The sequence below is a fragment of the Octopus bimaculoides genome, chromosome 11, assembly GCF_046866305.1.
Source record: "Octopus bimaculoides isolate indiv1 chromosome 11, ASM4686630v1, whole genome shotgun sequence".
In the NCBI taxonomy this organism is placed as follows: Eukaryota; Metazoa; Mollusca; class Cephalopoda; order Octopoda; family Octopodidae; genus Octopus; species Octopus bimaculoides.
In genome coordinates this window covers 28,030,251-28,056,440 of record NC_142938.1, presented here as the reverse complement: position 1 = coordinate 28,056,440, position 26,190 = coordinate 28,030,251, and the positions used below count along the sequence as shown (strand labels likewise).

Here is a 26,190-nt window from a genome sequence, read left to right as displayed (position 1 = left end):
TCCTCGTTGTAACTTGACAAACAATACAAACCCTCAGTAGATACAATATCTTCAATTAACAACCTCACAATATTGTATACTGTGTGACGTCTATAATAACAATGATAATAATAATAATAATAATAATAATAATAATAATAATAATAATAATAATAATAATAATAATAATGATGATGATGATGATGATGATAATGATAATAGTATAAATAATCCTTTCTACTATAGGCACAAGGCCTGGATTTTGTTGGGAGGAGGATAATCGATCGTATTGACTACAGTACTCAGCTGGTACTTAATTTATTGACCCCAAAAGGATGAAAGGCAAAGTCAATCTCAGCAGAATAATAATAATAATAATAATAATAATAATAATAGTATATACTTCTATATACTTGTTTTATTTTACAAGTGTATATAACATATAGAAAATTATACTACTATGCACCACATACATCCTATGTAAAACACATTCAATACAATGAAAATAAGAACACAACAACAAACCACAGCACATACCCAAGGCACACAGAGCTGTGCTTAGTAGTGCAATGAAAGCACGCAATAAAAATAAGACTAATAAATAATTATAATCATTTCTACTATAGGAACAAAGCCTGACATTTGGTGGGTGGGGTTACATCGATTACATCGACCCCAGTACTCAACTGGTATTTAATTTATCGACACTCAAAGGATGAAAGGCAAAGTCAACCACAGTGGAATAATAATAACAATAATAACAATAATAATATATATATATGTATTAAATAAGCGGAGTTGGCAGAATCGTTAGTGCACTGGGAAAATGCTTAGCAGAATTTCATCCGCCTCTATATTCTGGATTCAAATTCTGCTGAGGTCAACATTGCTGTTCATCATTTCAGCATTTTGGAGTGGATAAAATAAGTAACAGCTCAACATTGAGGTCAAAGTAATCAACTTAACCCCTCCCTTGACATCGCTTGCCTTATACTGAAATGTGAAACCAATATATATATATATATATACCTAGTGGTTAGGATGTTGCATTCATGATTACTAGATTGTGATTTCAATCTCTAGACCAGGTGGTACATTGTGTTCTAAAGCAAAACACTTCATCTCTGCAATCACTTTAATACTCAATGCATGGCACAGTGCACCTCTACAGACAAGGCCAATTTGATGGAGAGCATGAGCTAATGTGTGGCACTAACATTTGATCACTATAAACAAATCATTTGTGACGGCCATTTGGTAAAAAGTGAATGGTCATACATTGTCCTTGATGGCAGAGTCCATCACCATATCATATATATATATATATATATATATATATATATATATATATATATATATATATATATATATATATTATATTATATTATATTATATTATATTATATTATTTTATATTATATCCTACTATATCATACTACATGTCTACTGAGTATATACTATTTTTGGCAAGATTGAAAAATCAAATTGTTTGTTGCTTTTGTCGAAGTCCAGAAGAGCTGGCATGGGCTGTGACATAGCTAACAGATCACACAAGATTGGTTTACTTGAATTCACCGAAACAATTGTAAACTAAGAAATAAACACAATTTTCTAACTCTGTTCTTCAAAATTTCCTTTATTGAATGAAACTCGAAGGTTGTTTTGTGGCCTTTCCAGTCACATCCTTACATATCAACTTTCAGATAACCACTACCGTCCCTGGAAGTGCTTCATGAGACATATACCTACATTATATATCGTAATTTACCAGTTGTATGCAGACATACATGCAGACAGAGAGATTAACAGACAGACATAGTTTGATAAATAAAGTTATATATGTATATTTATTTTCTTGTGTATGTCTACTACTAAATATATCATTGACACAATATATATTTGGTCATCTTGGAAGACAATTCCTTTAGTTTCTCCCCTTGTTGTTAACTACACTGATTTTACATGCCAAAATCATGTGATAAACCACCTTCACTTAATTATTTATTCAGATACTAACTCTATCAATTACAAAATTTAAATTTTGTATAACGATGTGCACTTACCATTTTCAGCATGTCACATGCTGGTGGATTAACTTCTGTCCGATATTTATTGTGTAAATCTAAAATAAGTTTTCTGTCTTTGTCTGTCATGCCTATACAATGAAACAGATATTTATAAGTTAGATATTCTTAAAATATAAACTATAAAAACTTTTCACACGGTAATATTTGGAGTTTTACACATGATTGATCAAGCAATGTATGGTGAATGGTTGATAGTGTGTTCATGGTGCATTAGCTGTGCTAACTTTTACTTGTCAAAGTAGGTGACATGATCAAATATGTGACACGTTGTGTATGTGGTAAGTCTGGGAAATTTCTGATTGGACTTCTCAGGTTTAAGAGAGATAACCGTGCACTTTGTTAATAAAATCATATTGTTCTTTAATGCATGCTTTGCCTAGGATATAGTTAATATATCAGATATAGTAAAACAGACAGCGATATTATTTAGGCAGAGAACAGAGCTATGATTTAATTGCCATCATTGAAATAATTTTCTATTTGAGAGCTCACAAATGCCTGAAATCTCACAGCTATCAGATCTAACAAGTATCATTGAGTACTTGAGCATTAATGACTATAAGTCTTGACAAAGTGACTTTCCTTACAATATTGATGTGAAACAGCCCTCTTTCTGCCCTAAAAACTATTTGTTTAGTTGACTGACTTGGCCAATGAGAATCAATCTAGCTGGTGCAAAGTGAACTCAGCTTTAACCATTCATTTGATATAGTTTGGAAGCATGGGCAATTAATTGTACATGTATGCTATGTTCATGAAAATCTGGGTAGGAAAGGTGTGGATCATCAATCAGCCAATTCTCCATAAATATTAACTCGATATCATGTACTGAATGCTATTTTCTTTTGTTATATAAACAAATACACATATATGTGTGATATACTATAATGTGAGTGAATCCAGTTGGTTTAGATGGTGTGGTACACAACTTTATGTTTCAGAGAATATCGCTGTGATAGAGAGAGGGTAAAATGCTATTCATATCATTAATAAAAAAGATTTTGCTAACTATTCACAGAAAAACTTTCAGATCTCATGTTCAATTTGTCAGCATCATAATTGGTGTTGTTGTTTTTTGCTCTGGTATGACATTCCTTGACATATATCCATAGTGGATTATGCTATAAGAGTATCTTTCAAACATTGTACTCTAATGTATACACAAAAAGCTTGCGCAATTAATAGATTTTGAACATGCACCTGGTAAACCAGCATGTGTAGGACAATTTTTGGACTGATTTAAAACATTACTTTTCGGTTATTAGATCTGATTTGATTTGATTGATGTAGAAATATAATAATAATGATTAGTTATTTAGATTTTGTAGAAATTTAAGGTTATTTTTAAGCAAAGAAATTAACTTACCAGATTTTAATACAAGACTAGATTTCGGAAGGCAAGCTGTGTGATTTGCTATTTTATGGTACTTCCTAGGACAGTTTTTCTGTTGGAAAGTAGAAATGAATTTTATGAATGAACAAGATGTCAGATATCAAAAAGGAAGTTCTAAAAACAACTCTATGATGGTCCCTATACAATCTGTATTCAGACCAGTGGAACAGATAACAATGACACTCATCATTTTTTTACACTGAATATATCAAATGATCTTTTGAATCCTTATAAAATGCTTTAGCACTTTCTGGAATACCCATACTTTGCTTTTATTATTGAGATTCAAATATTTGGTGTTTGCTTTACAGAATTTCTTGTAATAATATACTTCTGATTTTTGGACCTTATAGAAAATGAATCTCATAAAAAATGGTGCTGCCTAACATGGTTTATGAAGGATCATCAACTTCCTTCTCCAAATTGTTAAACTAAATTGATAATCTAAAACTGTTGATCTTACATTTTAGAAATAGTAATTTTTTGATTATACTTTAGAGGAATTTTAATGATTTCTCCCTCTTTGTAATGGGGAAAATATTGTGTAATTAGAATTTCCAATATCATACTCTCCATCATCATCCTTATCATCATCATCGCCATCATCATCATCGTCCTCATCATCATCACCATCATTGTCATCATCATCATCATCATCATCATCATCATCATCATCATCATCAATGTCATGATCATCCTTGTCTTATCATCGTCATCATCATCGACATCAGCATCATCACTGTCATCATCATCACTGTCATCATCATCATCCCCTTCATCATCATTATCGTCATCATCGTCATCATCCCATTTTAACTTCTATTTTCCATGCTGCCCTGGATTAGATGGTCAGACAGGATCTGATGAACCACAAAAGTGCTTCAAGCTGCACTGTCAGCTTTTGCAATGTTCCTATGACTGGATACTCTGAATAATACCATCCATATTACAGTGTGTACTGAGTGCTTTTTTTGTGCTCCTGGCACTAAGTGAGGTGACCACAAAACTTGGCAGACAAGAAAATTAAAAGAAGAAGATAGAGATGGTGGTCACAAGGAGTAGAATTTCAAGGTACAAGAAGGAGCATATAAAAGAACTCAGGTGGTGAATTAGAGGGGACAAGAGGATGAGTAATTTTATGAGAGTGTGAAATAAGAGATGGTTGTAGATGAGGTTTGAGAAGAATGCTGCAAATGCTAAGCAGTGTGGAAGAATGCTTGATGGGAAACATCAATATGGAGAGATGGCAAGGTGAGATAGATAGAAGTGACTCAGGAAGGAGCATAGATCAGAAAGTAAGGGGGTTATGTACAATGTAATGATGCATACTATTTTATTCTTTTATTGGTTTTAGCCACTGATCTGTGGCCATGTTGGGGCACCATGGTGAAAGGTATTTACACTGGTTATATTGGCTTCAATTATTGGTACAAGGCCAGCAATATCTGGGGATTGAATAAGTTGATTACATTGACTTTTGTCTGGTACTTGCTTTTTCGACCCCGAAAAGATGAAAGGTAAAGTTGATCTTGGCAGAATTTGAACTCAAAATATAAAAACTGATGAAATGCTGCTAAGCAATTTGCCTGATGTGGTAAAAATTTGGCCAGCTCATTGTCTTAATTTATGCTGATTATATTGATACCACTGTTGTTTCTTGTAAAATATTTGATCAAATTTGGAAATGGAAAAGGTTAATTTGATCTGGTAAGATTTGTAAAGGATTATCTCCTTATACCACAAAGTATATCGCTGTCTACACACACATTCATGCATACATTGACAGACCTTAATACATTTTTAAGTCCAGTAATTTGCTTTGTTAGAAAACAATTTATCAAAATCTGCACAATGCCATCATAACTGAAACCATTCTAAAGGCAAACTGAGCATTTGAACCTTATGAGTACACCTACATTCATATCAAATAATCATTAGAAAATACATTACCAAGTTTGGATTTGAGGGTTCTGATTTCACATGTGGAATTACTGCACCTACAATATAGTATTTGTATGTATTTAGACATGCAGATTTCATTTATAAAAAATTCACTAATGTAATTGTTTTGATTCAAGGTGAGGCATGATATTGGCTTCTATTTTTTACATACAGGATAGGCGTAAAACGGCATTAGTTAAAATTCCCAAATTTATGACCCATAGCAATATATACATATAGATATGCGTGCTTGCACACACACATACACACACACATACGCACACACACACACGCAAACACATACACACACACGTATATATATGTGCTGTGAAACCACAATCATGTGATCATGACAGCAACACCCTGTCCAAAACGCAATGCATTTGCAGGTATGTTATAACATAGAAGATAATATATATTATCTTCTCTATTATCTTCTCTTATGTATTACATATATAATAGTATACCTGAAATATTGTGTGGACTGAGATCCCCACTGACATGTCTCTAGTTTATCAGTTTAACAACTCAATTTAAGTCTCTTAATTTAGAAAAAAATTGCTGTGATGTTGCTATGACGTGATAGTTAGCACATCTGTACAGTTTATAGCAGATATAGTGTCTGCATTATGCAACTTATTTTCCTTCTTTTAATATTAATTATGCATAATTATCCTTTAGATTTCATCTTCCATGCTGGCATAGGATGGATGATTTGGCTGAATTCAACAAGCCAGAGGATTGCATTATGCTCCAGTGTCTGCTTTGGCATGATTTCTACAGCTTGGTGCTCTTCCTAAGCCAAACACATTATAGAGCATACTGCATGCTTTTTCTATGGCACCATGGCTAGTGAGGTGGCCATAGTTTACAAAAGCATCTTATTCTAACATACTGAACATACCTATACCTACTAATCAATCTCTTTCTGGTTACTTATTTCTACTTACCTTTAGTTACCTTTTGTAAATTACTTCTATATACCAACTCCGAGTTTATCTTTTTCCCTGCTTTTTTTTATGTTTAAATATGTATAATCATCCTTTAAAGTGCATCTTCTATGCTGGCATGGGTTCGACAATTTCATAGGATCCAGCAGGTCAGTAGACTACATCTTGCACTAATGTCTGCTTTGGCATGGTTTCAAATGTCAACCACTTTACAGAGTGCACTGAGTACTTTTTCATAGCACCAACACTAGTAAGATGGCCATAGTTGTAAAAAGCATATATTATAAATATGCCTTTTTCACAAATACATTGATGACAATCATACATCTAAATGTTTGCCTACTTGCCTATTAATCTCTGGAAACCTATTTCTATTTACCTGTAGTTACCTTTTGTAACTTACTTCTATATACCAACTCCTAGTTTATCTTTATACAAATACATTTATTGTCCTAACAATGGTTGAACAATCCTATGACCTGTTAACATTGAAAGGAGAGAGGAAGTAAAATCATAGAAAATGCAATTTACTCACTTGGACACAGGTTACACGTCTCAGGACATATGACTGGAACATTGGAGTATTTAGCACAATATTCTTTTTTGTAATATTTACCACACTGATAATGCTCTTTGCCTCGAGAACAGTCCACTGTAAAAATCAAGAATTTGTTTCATGGGGAAAGCAAAATCTCAGTTTCATCTCAGAAGTGGTATTATTTCAAATTTAGTAAAGAAAGTTCACAGGAATTCTATGTATGTAAAGTAAATAAGTGGGAAATTCAAAAAAAATATAAGTAGGGTGTCTTGAGGTGTGATAGATACATATGTGAATTAACAAAAGGGCTGGATATGGAGAAAGAATAGTTGTTAGTATAAGGAGGATGACAAAAGAAGTTGAGGAACTTGTTCATTTTGATTCTTTGTGTAGAGTTAGACTGCATAAAGTTGGTGTGAGATGTGTGGTACCAAATGTTATGGAATGTGGATGTGGACACTGAATATGGAAGATCTACTTCATAGGTTGGAAAGAAATGACACATGCATGATGTATGGAATGTGTAACATTAATCCACATGAAAGATGGTGCACAGCTGTGTTGAGAATGTATCTGGACATTGAAGACATCAGCTGATGTATGCAGCAGAGACAAATGTTCTAGTTCTAGTCAATGACTTGTATACAAAATGTAGTATGCACTGGTAGAAGACGATGACATAGGTAAGAGAAGAGTGAAGAAGATGTGAGAAGTTTTAGAATTGACAGTTCTTAAGATGTTTAGCCTAATGGATGCTTAATTGAAATAATAGTAAACATCATACAGGGTGGGACAGAGAGAATGGATGTTTTTGAAAAATTCATGTACTCATTAGTTTTAGCTGCAAACAAATTTTATTGACATCAATGTGTTTATATTAAATTAACAATTGTCAAATCTAAGTGTGGAAAACAACAACCATCATGTGGTGTCAATTTTCAATGATGCATTTCTGAAGGCGTTCTTGGAAGTTTGCCTCCACTTTTTCCAGTATTGGTCTGTCAATTTCTTCGTGAATAGCTTCCTTCAAATTGTCCAATGTATGGGCATATGCACATACGCATGTGCCTTGAGGTTTCCCAACAAGAAATAATCACACATAGACAAATCAGGGACCGAGGGGGCTAAGGAATGTCAGCAAACCTGGAAATGAGGAGGGCACCAAAGAGAGGGCGAAGAACGTCCATTGATGCTCTGGCTGTGTGGGCTGTCACCTCATCCTGCTGAAAACACCCACTTTGAATAGACATATGTTTTCATCATAATTCAGGCACAGAGAAGTTGCTTATCATCTCAATGTAACACTCAGAGTTCACAGTAATAGAATTTCCATTATTGTCTTAAAAAATGTAAGGAACAAGATGGCAGCTTTTCCAACAGTATACCAGACCATCACTTTAGGCTGTGCAATGATCTTTCATGCAGTTCTCTTGGATTTTTAAGAGCCCAAGAATGACAGTTCTGTTGATTAACCATGCCATTGAAATGACAACGTGCTTCATCACTCATTAACAAAATGAGGTTGTCATTTAGCTCAAAAGTTGCTTCCATCTTCCATGAAGCTGCTTCACCTAGTCCAATGGTTTCAAGTGTTGCACAATGACCAATTTGTATGGGTGGAAATACAGGTCTTCATGCAAAATACACCTTACCAATCAATTACCAATGTCAAGATCAGTAGAGTACCTCTGAGCAGAGCAATTTGGACTCCGTATCAAATCTTGTCTGATGTGTTCTACATTTTCTGGAGTCCATACCTTTCATAGTGCCCCTACCAGTCTTTTCATTAGCATACCTCGTGTACAAAGTAAGATTGTGTTACGGGTAGGAACAACCTGATTTTGGTGAATGCTGAAGTGTCACTAAAACTCATGCTGAACTGCTGACAGACTTGTTATTCTTCATGTAACTGTTTTAAGCAAACATGCAATACTCTATTGTCTACAGTGATATAGCTTTGCTTAAAAAGGGTAAAAAATGCTAAAACACCATAGGCCGAATGGTACCTATCAGATACATGTCTCTCCTCCTAGGGCTGAGTAATAGCCATTTTAAAAACGTCCATCTTCTCTGTCCCACCCTACTAGCATCTATTTAGTTTACAATGGAAAAGAAAATCACATTAAAATAGTGATAATAAAAATGACATTAACGACATTTGTGATGATGATGATGATCGATGATGATGATCGATGATGATGATCGATGATGGTTAGATATATTTTGCTTTAAATATTCAATATAAAGTATGGTGACTTAGCAATGGAATACAATAACAAAATTTCTGGGTTACTTTTGTTTCATTTTTTCTAAGAAATTATAATAACTTCACCCCGCCACCATCACTAATACCACTGCCATCCCTACCACTGTAGTATATATGAAGGGCCAGAGATACCACTTCAATATATTAAGTGCCAGAGTCACCTAAGAGTTGCTTTGGTAGACAACTAGGTTCTTAACCACTATGCCATATGCCCATGGGCATATGGCATAGTGGTTAAGTGCGCGGGCTACTAACCCCAAGATTCTGATTTCGATTCCAGACAGTGACCTGAATAATAATAATAATAATAATAATAATGATAACACTGCCCGGATGCAGTACCAAGCAGTGGTTCTCATGGCTTCTGATCTTAACTGATTGGAAGTGTTATCATGTACATTGTTTTGTCTTGGTATAAAAAGATGGCCTACAGCAAATATTCTGCTTAATACCACAGATTTGCTTGTCAGTTGTTTCACCTTAACCAGTTGAGCATGTCCCTTGGTGGCTGATGATATGTGCATCTCTGATCATGAGCAGAGGTAGTGGGGGAGCATCATAGCCATGTGCTGAGAGGAATTCTTTTGGGTTTGAATAATTCACCTTTGGAAACATGGGTGTTTTGCTCAACATCCTTAAACAAACCTTATTCAGGGACGTTTTGAGCAGGATGGGCTATTTGACTTGAAGAAAATTCTAACTGGGTCCCACCTGCGAGGTCATGCACTGTTATATCTTGATATGAAATCACTATGTCGCGCACATATGGTTGTGATGCATGTGCCTGGTGTACCCTTATCAGATGGGTAGTCATGATGGGTATAACGGACTTCGTATATTTTACCCCAGTGTCACTTTCATGACATGCACTGCTCTCTCACTCAATAATAATAATAATAATAATAATAATAATAATAATAATAACATCGAAAATACGTTAGGAATGAGAACCCAGGTTCGAAATTTCCCCAAGACACCTGATGAAAGCTGGAGGTTATATCAGCTGAAACGTTGTGTTAGCAACAAACAAGATGAGGACAAATATCCGTCGAATGTAAATAATGTAAATAATTAAAATTTATATTATGGTAATAAATATTTTTCTTTTAACAAGTTTTCTTTTCATTTGATAAAAGTGTAATTATAATTCTTGTATGTTTGCCATATTTCCTGATATTGCCCTTGGAGACAAAAATATACTTCCAAATTTACCTATCAAAATGACTATCTAGAGAACAAGATAACAACCTAGTGTCAGTTATTTATCGTTTATGTAATTATTAATTACATAAGGAAAATAATTATAGATACCAATAATGACTTAATTTTGCTTTAAAATAGAGTTATAGGCCCAGATATGGCTGTGTAGTAAACATTTTGCTTCCAATTTTACTTCCTATTTTGCTTCCTAGGTTCAATCCCACTGCACGGCACCTAAGGTGTCTTCTGTTATAGCGCTAGACTGACCAAAGCTTTATGAGTGAATTTTCTAGAAGGAAGTTCAGAGAAGCCCGTCATGTTTGTGTGGGTGTGTGTGCTTGACTTGCACCACCACTGCACAACTAATGCTGGTTTGTGCAAGTCTTCATAACTTGGCAATTTTGCAAAAGAAACCAATAGAACAAGAATCAGGCTTAAACAAATAAAAATAATAAGTACTGGGTGTGATTTGTTTGACTAAAACCTTCATGACAGTGCCCAAACATGGTCACACTTCAATGACTGAAGCAAGGAAAAGATAAAAGATAAAATATATTTACTTTCACATTGTGGTCCATAATAGATCTTGTTCCGATAACATTTACACGTACAACCATCACCAATCCTTGAACCACCATTCAGACAAATCTTTCCTTTACAATCTGAAAGTAAATGAGAAAGTTTCCATGAATTAATATATTACATTATTGAATTATGTCAGAAATCAAATTTAAATTATAATGAATTTGTTAGGTATTGAGCCATTAAAATCATTAGCACATAAGACACAATGCTTAGGAAATCACTTAATTCAATGATGCAGAACTCTAATTGCTAGTTTATGTATTTCTTATTGAAGGACAAAGAAGTGTGCTTTTTAAAATATCTTCTCACCAATGAGTTTTGTAGGTCCTTTGCATGATTTATATGGTCGGTTAAGAGAGTAAGCACTGTTTCCTCTGAAAAATAAAAAAACATTTAAAATAATTAATTTTCTAAAAGTTGAGAGAAGATAATATTCGGTATAGTAATATTGAATATAAGACTATATCGTGTGATTTTCTATTTCATATACATGAAATAAGCACTTAAAAAATTATACAAGAAAATAAGAATTTTCTCCCAAGTTGGTTTAAAAGAACTGGTAGAAAGACTAGCTGATCTAAAGAAAGGACCAATAGAAGGACCAGCTAATGTAATAGTAGGACCAGTACAAGGACTTAGTGATCAAGCTAGCAGAAGGGTCAGCTGATGTAACAGAAATATTAGTTACAACTTAAGGTGTGAGGAAATGAAATCAGGGCAAGAATTAGAGATCTTGGGGATAAATATTCAGTTATTAAAATATGTGTAAAGAGAAAAAGGAGTTAGTTCCCAAATTGTGAAATCATATCTGTGAATGTTCTATAAAAACACTGATGATTTCTTTGATGAATATGTTTTAATGAGGAGTGATTATAAAATATTAAAAATGCATGAAAGGGATAAAGAGATTTAACTAAAAAAAAAAATGTGGATTAAAATGCAGGTGTGGCTGTAATAAAAAGTTTGCCTCCCAACCACATAATTCAGGGTTCAGTCCCACTACATAGCATTTTTGGCAAGTGTCTTCTACTATAACCTCAAGCTGACCAAAGCCTTCTGAGTGGAATTGGTAGATGGAAAGAAAAAGAAGCCTGTTGTGTGTGTATGTATGTATATATGTATGTATGTATGTATGTATGTATGTATGTATGTATGTATGTATGTATGTATATATGTATATATATATATGTATATTATATATATATATATATATATGTATATTACATATATATATATATATATATATATATATATATATATATATATATATATATATATATATGTATATTATATATGTATATTAAATATATATGTATATTATATATATATTGGAAGGTTTGGAGGTGATGTACAGAAATTATATAGAAAAAAATTAAGGTACTCAGAAATCTGGATCTTTGTACATTTACAGATTTTTATTAATGTCACATGTTTTATAAATTAAATAAAGCGCTTTTCACCTAATCGTGTAGGATTTTCAATATATATATATATATATATATATATATATATATATATATATATATATATGTATATTATATATGTATATTATATATATATGTATATTACATATATATTGGAAGGTTTGGAGGTGATGTACAGAAATTATATAGAAAAAAATTAAGGTACTCAGAAATCTGGATCTTTGTACATTTACAGATTTTTATTAATGTCACATGTTTTATAAATTAAATAAAGCGCTTTTCACCTAATCGTGTAGGATTTTCAATATATATATATATATATATATATATATATATATATATATATATATATATATATATATACATATATATATGCATATATATGTATATTATATATATATATGTATATTACATATATATATATATATATATATATATATATATATATATATATATATATATATATATATGTATATTATATATGTATATTATATATATATATATATATATGTATATTATATATATATATATATATATATGCATATATATGTATATTATATATATATGTATATTACATATATATATATATATATATATATATATATATATATATATATATATATATATATATGTATATTATATATGTATATTATATATATATATATGTAAATTACACACACACACACACACACACACACACACACACACACGCACACACATATATATATAAAGGTACAAGTGAGGATATAAACTTCTGAGGGAAAAAATTATCCAAGATTAGACAAGTTGAATGCCTAACAAAGCAGTCACATACATATATAGTATTATTAATATTATACAAAACCAGAGAGGAGATGGAGATAAGGTTAATAAAAGGTTATTAACATTGACAAGACCAGACCTACAATCATTTTAATTCATCACTTGCAGCATAAAATTTAACCAAATTTAATTTAATTTAACTAATTTGTTTTGGTTAATTACTACAAGTGAGAACATCTTCAGGGAAGGATGTACAAAGGAATTAATCATATTTAAATCAAAATGGAAACATAAGAACAGGAAGAATACAGTGTACCTTTATAGTTAAAAGTATATACCACAGTTAAAAAAATAGATACAGTTATAGAAAAAAATACAGATTGTCATAAATTAATATAAATAATCCTTTCTACTATAGGCACAAAGCCCAAAATTTGGGGAGGCGACCCCATTACTGAACTGACCTCAGTATTGAACTGGTACTTAATCTATTGACTCTGAAAGGATGAAAGACAAAGTTGACCTCAGTGGAATTTGAACTCAGAATGTAGTGGCATGTAATTAATTGCTTTGTGCATCTTTTCCTGAAGATATTCTTAGCTGTAGTAATTAACCAAATTAATTCAGTTAAATATAATTAAATTTGGTTAATTTCTTGCTACAAATGATGAATTGAAACAACTGTAGGTCTGGACTTGTCAATGTTAATATACTTTTATTAATCTTATCTCCATCTTCTCTCTTATTTTGTATATATATATATATATATATATATATATATATATATATATATATATATATATATATATATATAAATTTAATGAATGGAGTAAAACGCATATTTTAACTGCATACATTTATTTCCAACATATGTTTCGAAGAATTACTATTTATACGATCCATAGGAATCGGCGATGTTAAAAATGTAAACTTCTCTTCAGGGAACTGCATGGAAACCAGCTTAAATGTAAGACATTATAACCGAATATTTTGTCCGAGTTATTTATTAATTAGGAGAAAATAAATACATATAATATATATATATATATATATATATATATGTGTGTGTGTGTGTGTGTGTGTGTGTGTGTGTGTGTGTGTGTGTGTGTGTGCGTGCGTGTATGTATGCATATGTGTGTTTATTGTGTTTGTGCATGCATGTGCTTGTGTGCGTGTGTGTGTGTATGTATGAATTTCTTGTATTTCTTAATGTAAAAATGGCATTTGTAAAATCTATCGACACAGGAAATGAAAGGAAAAGTGTAGTATGCTCAAGTTATACATGAAAAGAAATGGAAGGTAAAGATGAACCTTCCATCTTCTCCAACGATATTAACATTTATAAAAAAATTATTACTCATCTCATGCGTCAGTAAATTTTCCTTAAGTTTATGTGACAAATAGATTTATTACCAGCATGAAATCAATAGCTGTGTGATCACTGGGATTGCTAGATGTAGTGACCATATCTCCCTCAAATCATACCCTTCAAAGAAAGACACATTAGGTGTAGTCAGGGGAACAGTAGCTAAAATTGTTATGACTAGAATACACTACATCAATTTCATACACATTACATATCTTCCTGAATGATTCTACTGGTCATGTTGACATTTTTTTAAAAATAAAAATATATGACATGTTGATAATGCTTACTTTGGTCTTCCATCTTCAGAGTAAAGTTAAGCACACAAAATACAACCTGTCTGATTGCAAGTTTGTGACAAACTATACTGAAGCGTCAAGTCTCTAATGAGTGGCGATGTGCAAGAGACAGACTTAAAGTAGCTACTTATTGGAGTGCCTGAAATTTAATATCAAGAAAAACCAAACATACATTTTGGCCAACCACCAAAATGCAATACTATAAAGAGATTGAAAACATTGACTTACCCTGGACCATAGTTACATGCATACAGTCTTCCTACGCCTTTGCAATAAGCGAATCCACAACCAATAGCAGCAGAGCTTGCCCAGACCAGCTGTAAAAATGAAAATATACTTAAAACTTTATATATAGCATCCAAGTAATACATACAGTTTAGTCTAGAGTACTCTAACTTACCACATACTCTCTTTCATCATGTTCACCACATTTACATTGATATACTTCATTAGATCTTTCTTTATGAAGGTAAAATATGTCTAAATCTATGAGAATTTCTTGTGTGTCAATATGTTGTATAATGTTGCTACTGTGCATAAGTGTTGTTAGTCCAAAACGTAGCCTTTTCAGAAAAAAAAAAAATAATAGTTTCACCATTCCATAGCAAAACTGTTGTACTGCAGTTTGACAATTTTTGATATCTTGGCAGCTGAAACAGCTGGAGATATGATAGTTTGAAGAAAACAACCTGCTATTGCAAGCAAAAATAAATATTGAGAAAAAAAAAACACATCTGGCCAAATTTGGACACACAACAGTTTAACATAATAACAACAATATGTATATAAGTTGGAAAAATCACTTTAGAAATACTGAAAATTCTAATTACAAATCAGATTTCACAGAATAAAAATATTTGATCCTGAAAAACTATAAAGTCATTTTCTTCTAGAATTTCTTACTAACTTCTGGTCTGTTCTCTTTTTATCTTTTACTAAATTGTGACATCTTTTTTATCTAGAACACAACTATTCGTTTTCCACAATACTCAGACATTTTAATAAGTTTGGATGTATAAAATAGATTATTCTTACCTGTGTGTAATGTCCTACTTTATAAAATACATTTTGCTTGTTATAGGTGAAATCTTTTATTTCACCATACCAGCCGCTTACAGCATGTGACCAGTTTAGGTGTCCAAGAGCCAAATTTTGTCCGACATTAAATTTCCCTAAAGAAAAATATTTAAAATAACTTTAACAGTCAAATTTTGTATTGTTATGACTGAGCCAAATTTCTTTACTTTCCAGTAATCATTTAATTATTGCTTTATAATGAGATTGAAAGTAAACACGTCTCAATCTGATTTATGACTGTGAATGTGTTTGATCAACTAAGCTACTCAACTCACTGAAATAGTATTTGAATGGTTTAGTATTCTTCTGATGTATGTACTCTTTATTGCAATGTCATAATATGGGATAAGGCAGATTTTATATGACAGGGCATAATCATCTATGCATTAGTACAATAATATGTTCCTACCTACTTCCTGCATCATGTTAAGGGAAGTAGCTCATGAGAGATAGAAGAAGAGGGAGTAGAGAGAGCGAGAAAGAGTGAAAGAGAGAGAGACAGAGAAAAAAAGGAAAAAATGAGGAATGATGGTGGCAATGCTGATGATTTTTTGGTTTTTGCTTGTCATAATTGTTGTTTGCTTGTAGATGGTAGTCATGATAGTGGTCGCCAGTTTAATTTTATTTGTCCTTAGTTGAAAGACATCTCTTATTTTGTCCTGTTACTATTCCTATTGTATTTGTGTAACATTGATTGCTTTTTCTGTCCTTGTTTTTGTATACATTTGTTGCTTTCTTCCAAGGAATCTAATGCTCTTATCTTAGTTTTTTCCTTGGAGCTGGCCAGATTGTAGCAATATCGAGAATAAACAGCTGAAATTGCAAGGATAATCAGAATCTTGACTGAAGAGATAAAACTCCGAATGACCTGTCCGTGTTTTCTTTGTATCGTCTATCTGCATACCCATGTCCAGGGATAGCACAAGTACCTGATTCCGATAGTAAATACGGATATTTTTATCCCTTAGTTGGTTACTATAAATGCTAACTCTGCTTACCTTTATATATATATATATATATATATATATATATGTATGTATGTATGTATGTATGTATGTATGTATGTGTGTGTGTGTGTGTGTGTGTGTGTGTGTGTGAGGTTACCCTCACTACTGCTTGACAACTGAATTTAGTGTGTTTACATCCCTGTAACTTAGTTGATCACTATAGAATAAGTACCAGGTTTTGTGAAAAGCACGAGTTAATTCATTCAATTAAAAATTCTTGAAGGTGGCACCCCAACATGTCTGCAGTCTGATGATTGAAACCAGTAAAAGATCAAAGATACATATATAGACATATAATTCTTAGTAAGTGGGAAGGCAGACAAATCACAAATCCCTTCAGGTAGATGGCCCTGCTTGATCTGTAGAAAAGGCAAAGGTAGAAACTCCATAGGATGTACCTGATGTAAGCTATGGACACATAAGAAGTACAGCAATATCAGAGGAAGGTTGTTAACTGGGAAAATAGCTTTTATGCATGGAAAATGCACAGGTACCACAAACACTGAAAATGTACAGAAAATAGACTCCATCAACTGCCAATGGGGTAAGCTAGACAGCTTCCATTATCTAGGTGACCAAGTGAATAGTGGAAGTGGATGCTCCAAGAGCATAGCTGTGAGAATAAGAATAGGCTGGGTAAAGTTCAGAGAGCTCCTACCCCTGCTGACAACAAAGGGCCTCCCACTCAGATTGAAAGGCAGATTGCATGATGCCTGTGATTGAACAGCCATGTTACATGGCAGTGAAATATGGGCTGTGACAGCCGAGGACATGGGTAGGCTTGAAAGAAATGAAGCCAGCATGCTTTGCTGGATGTGCAATATCAGTGTGCATGTTCAAGAGAGTGTAATCTAAAGAGAAAAGTTAGGCATTAGAGGCATTAGATGTGGTGTGCTAGAGAGACAACTGTGCTGGTATGGTCATGTGATGTATATGGACGAGGACAGCTGTGTAACGAAGTGCTGATGTCTGACTGTAGTAGGAACCTGTGGAAGAGGTAGACCCAGGAAGACATGGGACGAGGTGGTGAAAATTCATCTTCAGACTTTGGACCCCACAGAGTCAATGACTAGTGACGAAGATATTTGGTGATATACTGTGCTTGAGAAGACTTGTCAAACCAAGTAAAATCACAGCCATGGCTGATGCTGGTGTCACATAACTGGTATTCATGCCTGTGACATGTAAAAAGCATCTTTTGAGTGCTGGGCCCCACAGAAGCAAAGTGGCCGATGTCAGTGGCACATGAAAAGCTACTCTTCAGTATTGAGCCTCATAGAGGCAATGACTAAGAGCTTTGGCATTATGTCGTGCTTGAGAGAAAGACTCATCAAGCCAAGTAAAATTGCTGTCATGGCATATACCGGTGTCATGCAAATGCCACCTGAGCTGGTGACACTTAAAAGCATCCATTACACTCTTGGAGTGGTTAGTGTTAGGAAGGGCATACAGACAAAGAAACCATGCCAAATCAGATTGGGGTCTGGTGCAGCCTTCCAGCTTGCCAGCCCTGGACAAACTGTCCAACCCATGCCAGCATGGACAACAAACGCTAAATGATGATGATGAGATATATTATATATATAGCCCACAGATGAGATCCAGAGATTTTGAGTTGAGAAGGCACTTTGTGGTGCTCAAAAAATTCAAACTGAGATTCCAATGTCTTTACAGGGGATTAACTTTCTAAGGTAAAATATCACTGTAAGAAGGATCAAGTCAAGCAGATATAGAATCAATTATGCAGACAAACAAATTAGATACATCAATTATATTAAATATATAAAAATATATTAAATATAATAGTTTGGGTATGAAATACAAAATATGCATCTCTGTATACATGCCAAAGAAGAGAACGCAAAAGGTGGAAACTTTCAGACAAGGAATTTTTTTAAGTATAAATATATAGATATTTATATTAATAGGTCCAACTTACACAAATCACTCATTTGTGTTCTGTAATTTGGACCTATTAATATAAATATCTATACATTTATACTTAAAATTTTATCATCTGAAAGTTTTCACATTGAATTCAGTTGATCTTGCTTAGAGATACAGCCTGATTGATTAGAGGCAGTTGATTATAACAGGACCCAATGAAAGGCATGCTTGAAGACTCTGTCCCTACGACCATCCCAAGATTAAGTGGACGAGGAAGATGAGATGAGATGAGAATTCCCAAAATATATTTTATATTAGTTTCTTTCCATGGTGGTTTGGCAGAATTGTCCGAGTGCCTCATAGTATTTAGTTATGTCTCTTTACATTCTGTTTTCGAATCCTGTCAAGATCAGCTTTGCTGTTCATCCTTTCAAGGTTAATACAATAAAATAAAATACTAGCAAATTACTTGTGTTAATGTATTCCAAAAACCCCCTTTTCTGATTAATTCTGGTCTTATGCTAATATTAAAACCCATTGTATATTTTATCAATTTTAAATAAAACAGTGACATGCATTGAAATGAAATTTTCTGAAATCCATTTTCAAAAAGAAATACTTTATAATATAAAGTAAATTATATTCTTACCAGGTATTATTCGTCGATATGCGTTGTCATGCTTAAACTGGCAATTTTCTGCCCATTTCTGAGCAACATATTCCAAGTCTTTATCCCAGTACTGAAAATATAGACAAATAATGTGAAATTTTCAACAACAAGGCAATAAATGGAAAATGTATCACTAATTTTGTTCACTTTTGCAAATGTACCAACACAGAATATAATGGGTCGTAGCTTCAGCTATGTTAAGAAATTATACATCCATGTAATACAATAATGCAAACATATATAAACTGCAAATAGTATATCTATGTAGTAAACATTATAATGATCCTTCATTTATGTAAGATAATTGTAGCATGTAGAGATACCAAGATGTCACCCATGAAACGGCTAACAATGCTCAATGATGTTTATTTTCGGCTATTGGATGAGAGTGAATGTTTACATGTTTACAGCATGAGCTGACTATACAACAACAACAGCAATAATAATAATTATAATCATCATAATAACGGTATGAACATGAACCTAGTAAAGTGCTAGAAAGTAAGAAGTACAAGATGCTGGACTTTAACATTCAGACTGACAGAGTAATAAATGCTCGAAGGCCTGATTTAGTAGTAGTAGTAGTAGTAGTAGTAGTAGATAAAGAGAATAGAAAGTGCCAGATAATTGACTTTACAGTCACAAATGAAGAAGGAATCAATATAAGAGGTATAGAAACAATAGAAAAGTACCAGAACCTAGCCACTATGGAAAGTGCAGGTAAAATGTATCCCAGTAGTAATAGGCGCATTGGCAACTATTCCTAAAGACTTGAACTGATGGAAATTATCCATAACAGTCCCTGACCGGAATGACCTCCGGAATAGACTTGCCAGTTCGTCTTCGTCGACGCCTAGAGCACTTCCCCACTACTAATCCTCTCTAAATATCTAAAGTGGAACATCCACCTATCCTGTTGCTCGACTTGTAGAAGACAGTGAGCGCCTGACGACATCCTTCACCCAAGTCTGCAGCACCGTCAAGGAGACGAGCTGCAGAAAGGTGTGTCTCACAAACAGAACCCACACACGTTCACCAAGAAATCGCTGTATATGGCGTGTGTGTCTACGCCTTAAAATCCATGGCATGCCTAAGCCGCCAAGCAAAAGAAATTGGCAGCAGACCGACCGCCGGACAATTGGAACGCGTTCTTTCCACAAGAAAATAAACAGGATGCACTCCAATCTAATCAAGCAGTAACTGGGGCAAGGCACAACGGTCAGACGATAAATAATGAGTTAGGCGTATTAGGCGTTCGCTACCTCTGCCCGACCTTCCAGGGACAATTTCCTCTCTGCCCATTTCTGGGTAAAAGAGGTCACCCTGTTCGGCACCTCTTTCCAATTCTTATCCACCTGGAGGTCAGGACCAAACCAGATCTCAAGTAGTTTCACTGGTTAGTCAGTCAAGCGCCCGACGGCATCGATTTGCTTCTCAGGTGCCCAGTCGCAATCCCACCGGCCTGTCGGCATTGATCTTAGCCCCTGCAACCGACTCTTATTCCTTTACAATGGAGCCAACCGTCTCCACTTCGGAGGTGTCCGACACCATGACGATGACGCCGTCCGCTTATGCAGACACTGCTCTCCCGAGTCCAATTTCGAAAGGGAGGCCTCTTAACTGTTCCAACTTCCGCAGCAGAAGAGGTGACAGCGAGCAGCCCTGACGGACCGAACGTGCGATACTTAAAGGTTCCAATAGGTGGCCATTTACTTTGACCGCCGAGCAGGGGCCGTTGTGCATTGCAATAATAATAATAATAATAATAATAATAATCATAATAATAATAATAATAATAATATACTTGTGTATATATATTATTTACATTGGACGGATATGTGTCCTCATCTTGTTTGCTGTTACCACAAGGTTTCGGCTGATTTACTCTCCAGCCTTCATCAGGTGTCCTGATAGAATTTTGAACCCAACCCTGGGTTCTCATTCCTAAGGTATTTTTTTTGATGATCTTATTATTATTATCATTATTATTATTATTATTATTATTTTATGTTTGACTTTTGTTTTGCATCTGTACAAGTTGGATCCAAGTCTCACCCAGAGACCTCAAGAGACAACAAGTTAGAAGTTCATGTAGGTGTTTATGCCTAGGGTACCATATATTTGGATCTGTACAGTTTTGTTCAAGTGAATGTTTAAGAAACCATAAGAAAATTATGTGTTTGCTTTAAAATTTGAGATCACATAGACAGTATTTTACGTAGGATATGGACAGTTCCCATGAGCACTATCTTTTGAACTTCAGCCATTTTGGGGTTTCCTGGAATCTGATCTAGGTAGTAATCAGCCCGTTTCGCTGTCATTCCCAGGGCACCTATGACAATAGGTATTGTTTTCGTCTTCAGATTCCACATTTTGCTAATTTCTATTTCAAGATCTTTATATTTGCTCAGTTTTTGGTAGGTCTTGACAGATACGTTTATATCGATTGGGACAGTCATATCAATGAGGAGGCATGATTTTTGTCTGAAGTCTTTCAGTATGATGTCTGGCCTATTTGCGTCTATCTTTCTGTCAGTTTGAATGGTGAAGTTCCAGAGGAGTGCAATGTGATCATTTTCAAGTACTGGGGGTGGTTTGTGTTCCCACCAGTTTTTATCATGGGGCAAGTCCAGGTTTTTGCATATTACCCAGTGAATATATTGTGCAGCTCTATCATGCCTGTTGAGATACTCTGTAGGCGCAAGCAGACTGCACATGGAGACAACATGATCGATGGTCTCATTTTGTTGTTGGCATATACGACATAATGGGGAGCTGCCGTTCTTTAATATGTTGGCCTGGTAGTTCTTTGTAGGTAGGCATTGATCTTGGACTGCTATGATAAACCCCTCTGTTTCTGATTTCAAGCCAGAGGCCATTAACCATTGGTGGGTAAGGGCTTTGTCAATATCTGCATTATTCGCTCTCTTTGGGTATTTGCCATTGAGAGGTTTTCCATGCCATTTTTCAGTCATAATAGCTAAGGCAGCAATTTTAGCACGGGTTTTCAAGCGCTTAGCTTTTTCTGCAGGTGTTTCTAGTTCGTCTAATTCTTGAATTTGTTGCAATTGGAATTCACTTAGATATTCCTTTGCCTGTTTTGTTACTGAGTAAGATGCTTTCTTGCTTTCATATTTTAAGACAAGTTTTAGCATCCAGTCCTCAGAGTTTTTCAGATAGGTATCTAGGCCAATTGTGGCTACTTTCATTGATAATGCCAGCTGTAAAAGTCCTCGGCCTCCTTCTTTTCTTGGCAGATAAAGACGTTCTATATCTGCCTTAGGGTGGTGCATTCTATGCATTGTCAACAGTTTTCGTATTTTTCTGTCAACATTACATATTTCAGTAATTGACCAGTTAACGATGTTGAAACTGTAAGTCACGACTGGTATGGCTAGAGCATTGATCGCTTCGATCCTGTTTCTCGCGTTCAGCTCTGTCTTCAGTATTGCTCTCACCCTGCGATAACATTCTCTTCTGATCCTTTCCCTCATCACTGAGTGCTTGATATTGTCCCCTTCAATTACCCCTAGGTATTTGTAGCTCTCCGCTGGTTCTAACTCTTTTATGACATTTTGCTGGTCAAGGTTCACATTAGATGTATTTGTCATTTTTCCTTTGATAAAGGTAGCTTTTGCACATTTATCAAGGCCAAATTGCATCCTGATGTCATCACTGAATTGTTTAACAATCGCTAGTAGGCCTTTGAGTTGTTGGTCATTTTTTGCAAAGAGCTTTAAATCATCCATGTAAATGAGATGATTTATATTTTTATCAAATATTTTATAACCATACTGTGCATCATTGAGCAATTTTGAGAGCGGTATTAGGGCTAGACAGAAGAGGAGTGGTGATAGTGAGTCACCCTGGAAAATGCCACATGAAATTCTTACATCTCCAGCATTTAGAGATTCATTGTCATTGTTCAACATCAGTGTGGTTCTCCATGATCTCATACTTACGGATAAAAAGTTTCGCAGAGTAGGAGCTATTTTATACATTTCCAGACATTTCCTAATCCAGCTATGTGGTAGGCTATCAAAGGCCTTTTTATAGTCTATCCAGGCTATTGACAAGTTTTTATGTCGCTTGTGACAATCTTCTAAGATCATCTTATTGATGAGTAGCTGATCTTTACAACCATAAGATCCACGTTTACATCCCTTTTGCTCATTAGGGAATATGCTACTTTCTATTAAAAAACTATAGGTGTACTCGGTTAGGACAGATGTTAGTGTCTTATACATTGTTGTTAAGCAGGTTATGGGGCGATAATTTTTTGGTTCGTTTGTTTCCTCATTTTTTGGAAGCAGGAATGTTAAACCATTAACTAGCCAAGAGGGCATCAAACTAGGATTTTGCAAAACATCGTTGTAAAGTTTTGTTAGCAGTTCATGGCTTTCTGGGAAGGCATTCAACCAGAAGTTAGGAATTTTATCCTTTCCTGGAGACTTCCATTTGCTTGACCTCCTGAGAGCAGATCTTATATCTTCTACCTTGACCCCCTCCCACTTTTGCTCCTCTAAGGAGTCTAGGTCTGTAGATATTCTATCAATCCAAGGGGCCTTTTCATTGTGTGTTTTATCTTCTGCCCAGATTTTATTCCAAAATTCTTGCACTTCTTCTTTTGATGGGACAGACTTTATTGTTACTGGTGTTTTCCCTATCTTCCTGTAGAAATTTTTGGGGTTATTTTTGAACATGTTATTATCTCGGAAGAATCTAACACGCTTTTCATACCTTGCTATGCGGGCAGCTTTAGCACATACCTTTTGCTTGATGGTTTCTATGGTGGCATCAATGTCAACTATGGTTTTCATATTATATTTTTTCTTTAGTTTTTGGGTCTTTGTAGGTTTGATACTCTTGTCAAATTTAAGGTTTTTCAAACATTCTATGTCAGATCTAAGTATCTTAATTTGGTGTTGAATGCGCTCTTGCCAAGAAGGCTTTTTGTGGGAGTGTTGTCTTTTTCTAATCTTTTCACCACATAGACTCGTTGAGATTCTTGCGGATGCATAGTACAGGTGGTTGAGATCTGTAATATCAATATCATTAGCTGAAATTATATCCTTAAGTGCAAGGCGGATTTTACCAATTATTTTCAGGTTTTGGTTAGAATTGCGAATTTTGGGGAGAGTGTCGCGTTCATTCATACTAGTTTCTTTAATTTTCAGCCATTCAATCATGATTTGATTTTTTAGATCATGTAGTTCTGTTGCGTCGATTTCTGTATGACTTCCTTCATCTATTTGATTTTCACCTGCATTAGTGTTTATGGTTGGTTCAGAGAGTATTTCACTTTGCCTATCAGTTACCTTAACTCTTTCAATCATTACTGTATTTTCATCAGCCTTGGGCTGGTTTATAATTATTTCCTCTGTACTATCTTCTTTAGCTGCAGTTTCATTCTTTTTATCCTTTACTGCTTGCTTAATTTGGTCAATCTCTACTTCAGTTAGTAATTATTATTATTATTATTATTATTATTATTATTATTATTATTATTATTATTATTAAGGGTAGAGGAACATCGTAAAGCTGTGACACAAGAAGATGTTGAAGAATTGGGTATAGCTGATTATGTGTGGAAAAACGGAAACCAACTTCCCCTGGGGGATGAAGTTAAAATAATAGACAGAGAACACCACTGGGAAATACGAAAACTAAAAGAGGCAGCACATATGCTAGGACACAATGACCTCCCAAGCAGACTTAGAGCAGATATGAGTAGAATATGGGAGCCGGTATTGAGGAAGGATACGAAAAACTATTAGATTTATAAGCCCTAAAATCCACTCTATAATTGCCCACTGGCATATAACGTAATGGTTAAGAAGGCAGGCTACTAACCCCAAGATTCCGAGTTCAATCTTGTTTTTTTTACAAGTATATATAACATAAGAATATAGCACAACGAGGCACTGCACACATCCTATGTAAAACACTTTCAATACAGGGAAAATAAGAGAACCATAACAAACCACAGCAACTACTCAAGGTACACAGAGCTGCGCTCGGTAGTGCAGTGAAAGCACGTAATAAGAATAAGATTACTGAACAATAATAATACGTAGGGTTCTTGAAGCATGACCAGTAAACAATTGTCACCTTTGTCTGTTGGTTGTGGACAGCTGACACTTTCCATCATACCCAGCAAAATAAGTTGTGAATTTTCATATAATACTACTACTGCTACTAATATATATATATAAATATATATAGAAGGCGAGTTGGCAGAATCTTTAGTGCACCGGGCAAAATGCTTAGCGGCACTTCATCCGTCTCTAAGTTCTGGATTCAAATTCAGCTGAGGTCAACTTTGCATTTCATCATTTCGGCATTTCTGAGTCGATAAAATAAGTATCAGTTCAGTTGAACACTGGGGTCGACGTAATCAACTTAACCCCTCCCTTGAAATCGCTTGCCTTATGCCAAAATGTGAAACCAATATATATATATATATATATATATATATATATATATATATATATATATGTGTGTGTGTGTGTGTGTGTGTGTGTGTGTGTGTGTGTAGTGATGGTTTGTTACCAACTTAATGTGTGGCAGTCCCAGGAAAGGGAAGAATGCTGCTGCTATTTAGCCACAAGAAACACCGTTTCAAGTTGGCTACGTGACACAAGCATTCTGTGTCCTGAAGTTTTCAAGCCGAGGAGATAGGTGCCTCCACCCAATAAACCTAGCATCCAGAGACTAGTTTCTGGGTAGTTGCTCTTCACTAGTCTGGAGTAGCTTGGCC

The 26,190-nt window shown here is 34.4% G+C and overlaps 1 protein-coding gene across 7 annotated transcripts in view; it reads right to left on the bottom strand.

The window, feature by feature from the left end:
• LOC106883929 (uncharacterized) overlaps positions 1-26,190 on the bottom strand; it is a 284,619-nt gene that overhangs the window by 179,780 nt on the left and 78,649 nt on the right. For all 7 annotated transcript variants that reach the window (XR_016243622.1, XR_016243623.1, XM_089359712.1 and 4 more), the window contains 9 exons: positions 19,410-19,500; positions 15,825-15,961; positions 15,018-15,106; positions 11,248-11,312; positions 10,914-11,015; positions 6,885-7,001; positions 5,409-5,455; positions 3,432-3,510; positions 2,042-2,133 (listed from right to left, as the gene is read on the bottom strand). Coding sequence is in view for 5 of the 7 variants with exons in the window: in XM_089359712.1 (XP_089215838.1) it covers positions 2,042-2,133; positions 3,432-3,510; positions 5,409-5,455; positions 6,885-7,001; positions 10,914-11,015; positions 11,248-11,312; positions 15,018-15,106; positions 15,825-15,961; positions 19,410-19,500 (819 nt within the window). In the remaining 2 variants the exon portion in view is untranslated. The remainder of the gene's footprint in view (positions 1-2,041; positions 2,134-3,431; positions 3,511-5,408; positions 5,456-6,884; positions 7,002-10,913; positions 11,016-11,247; positions 11,313-15,017; positions 15,107-15,824; positions 15,962-19,409; positions 19,501-26,190) is intronic.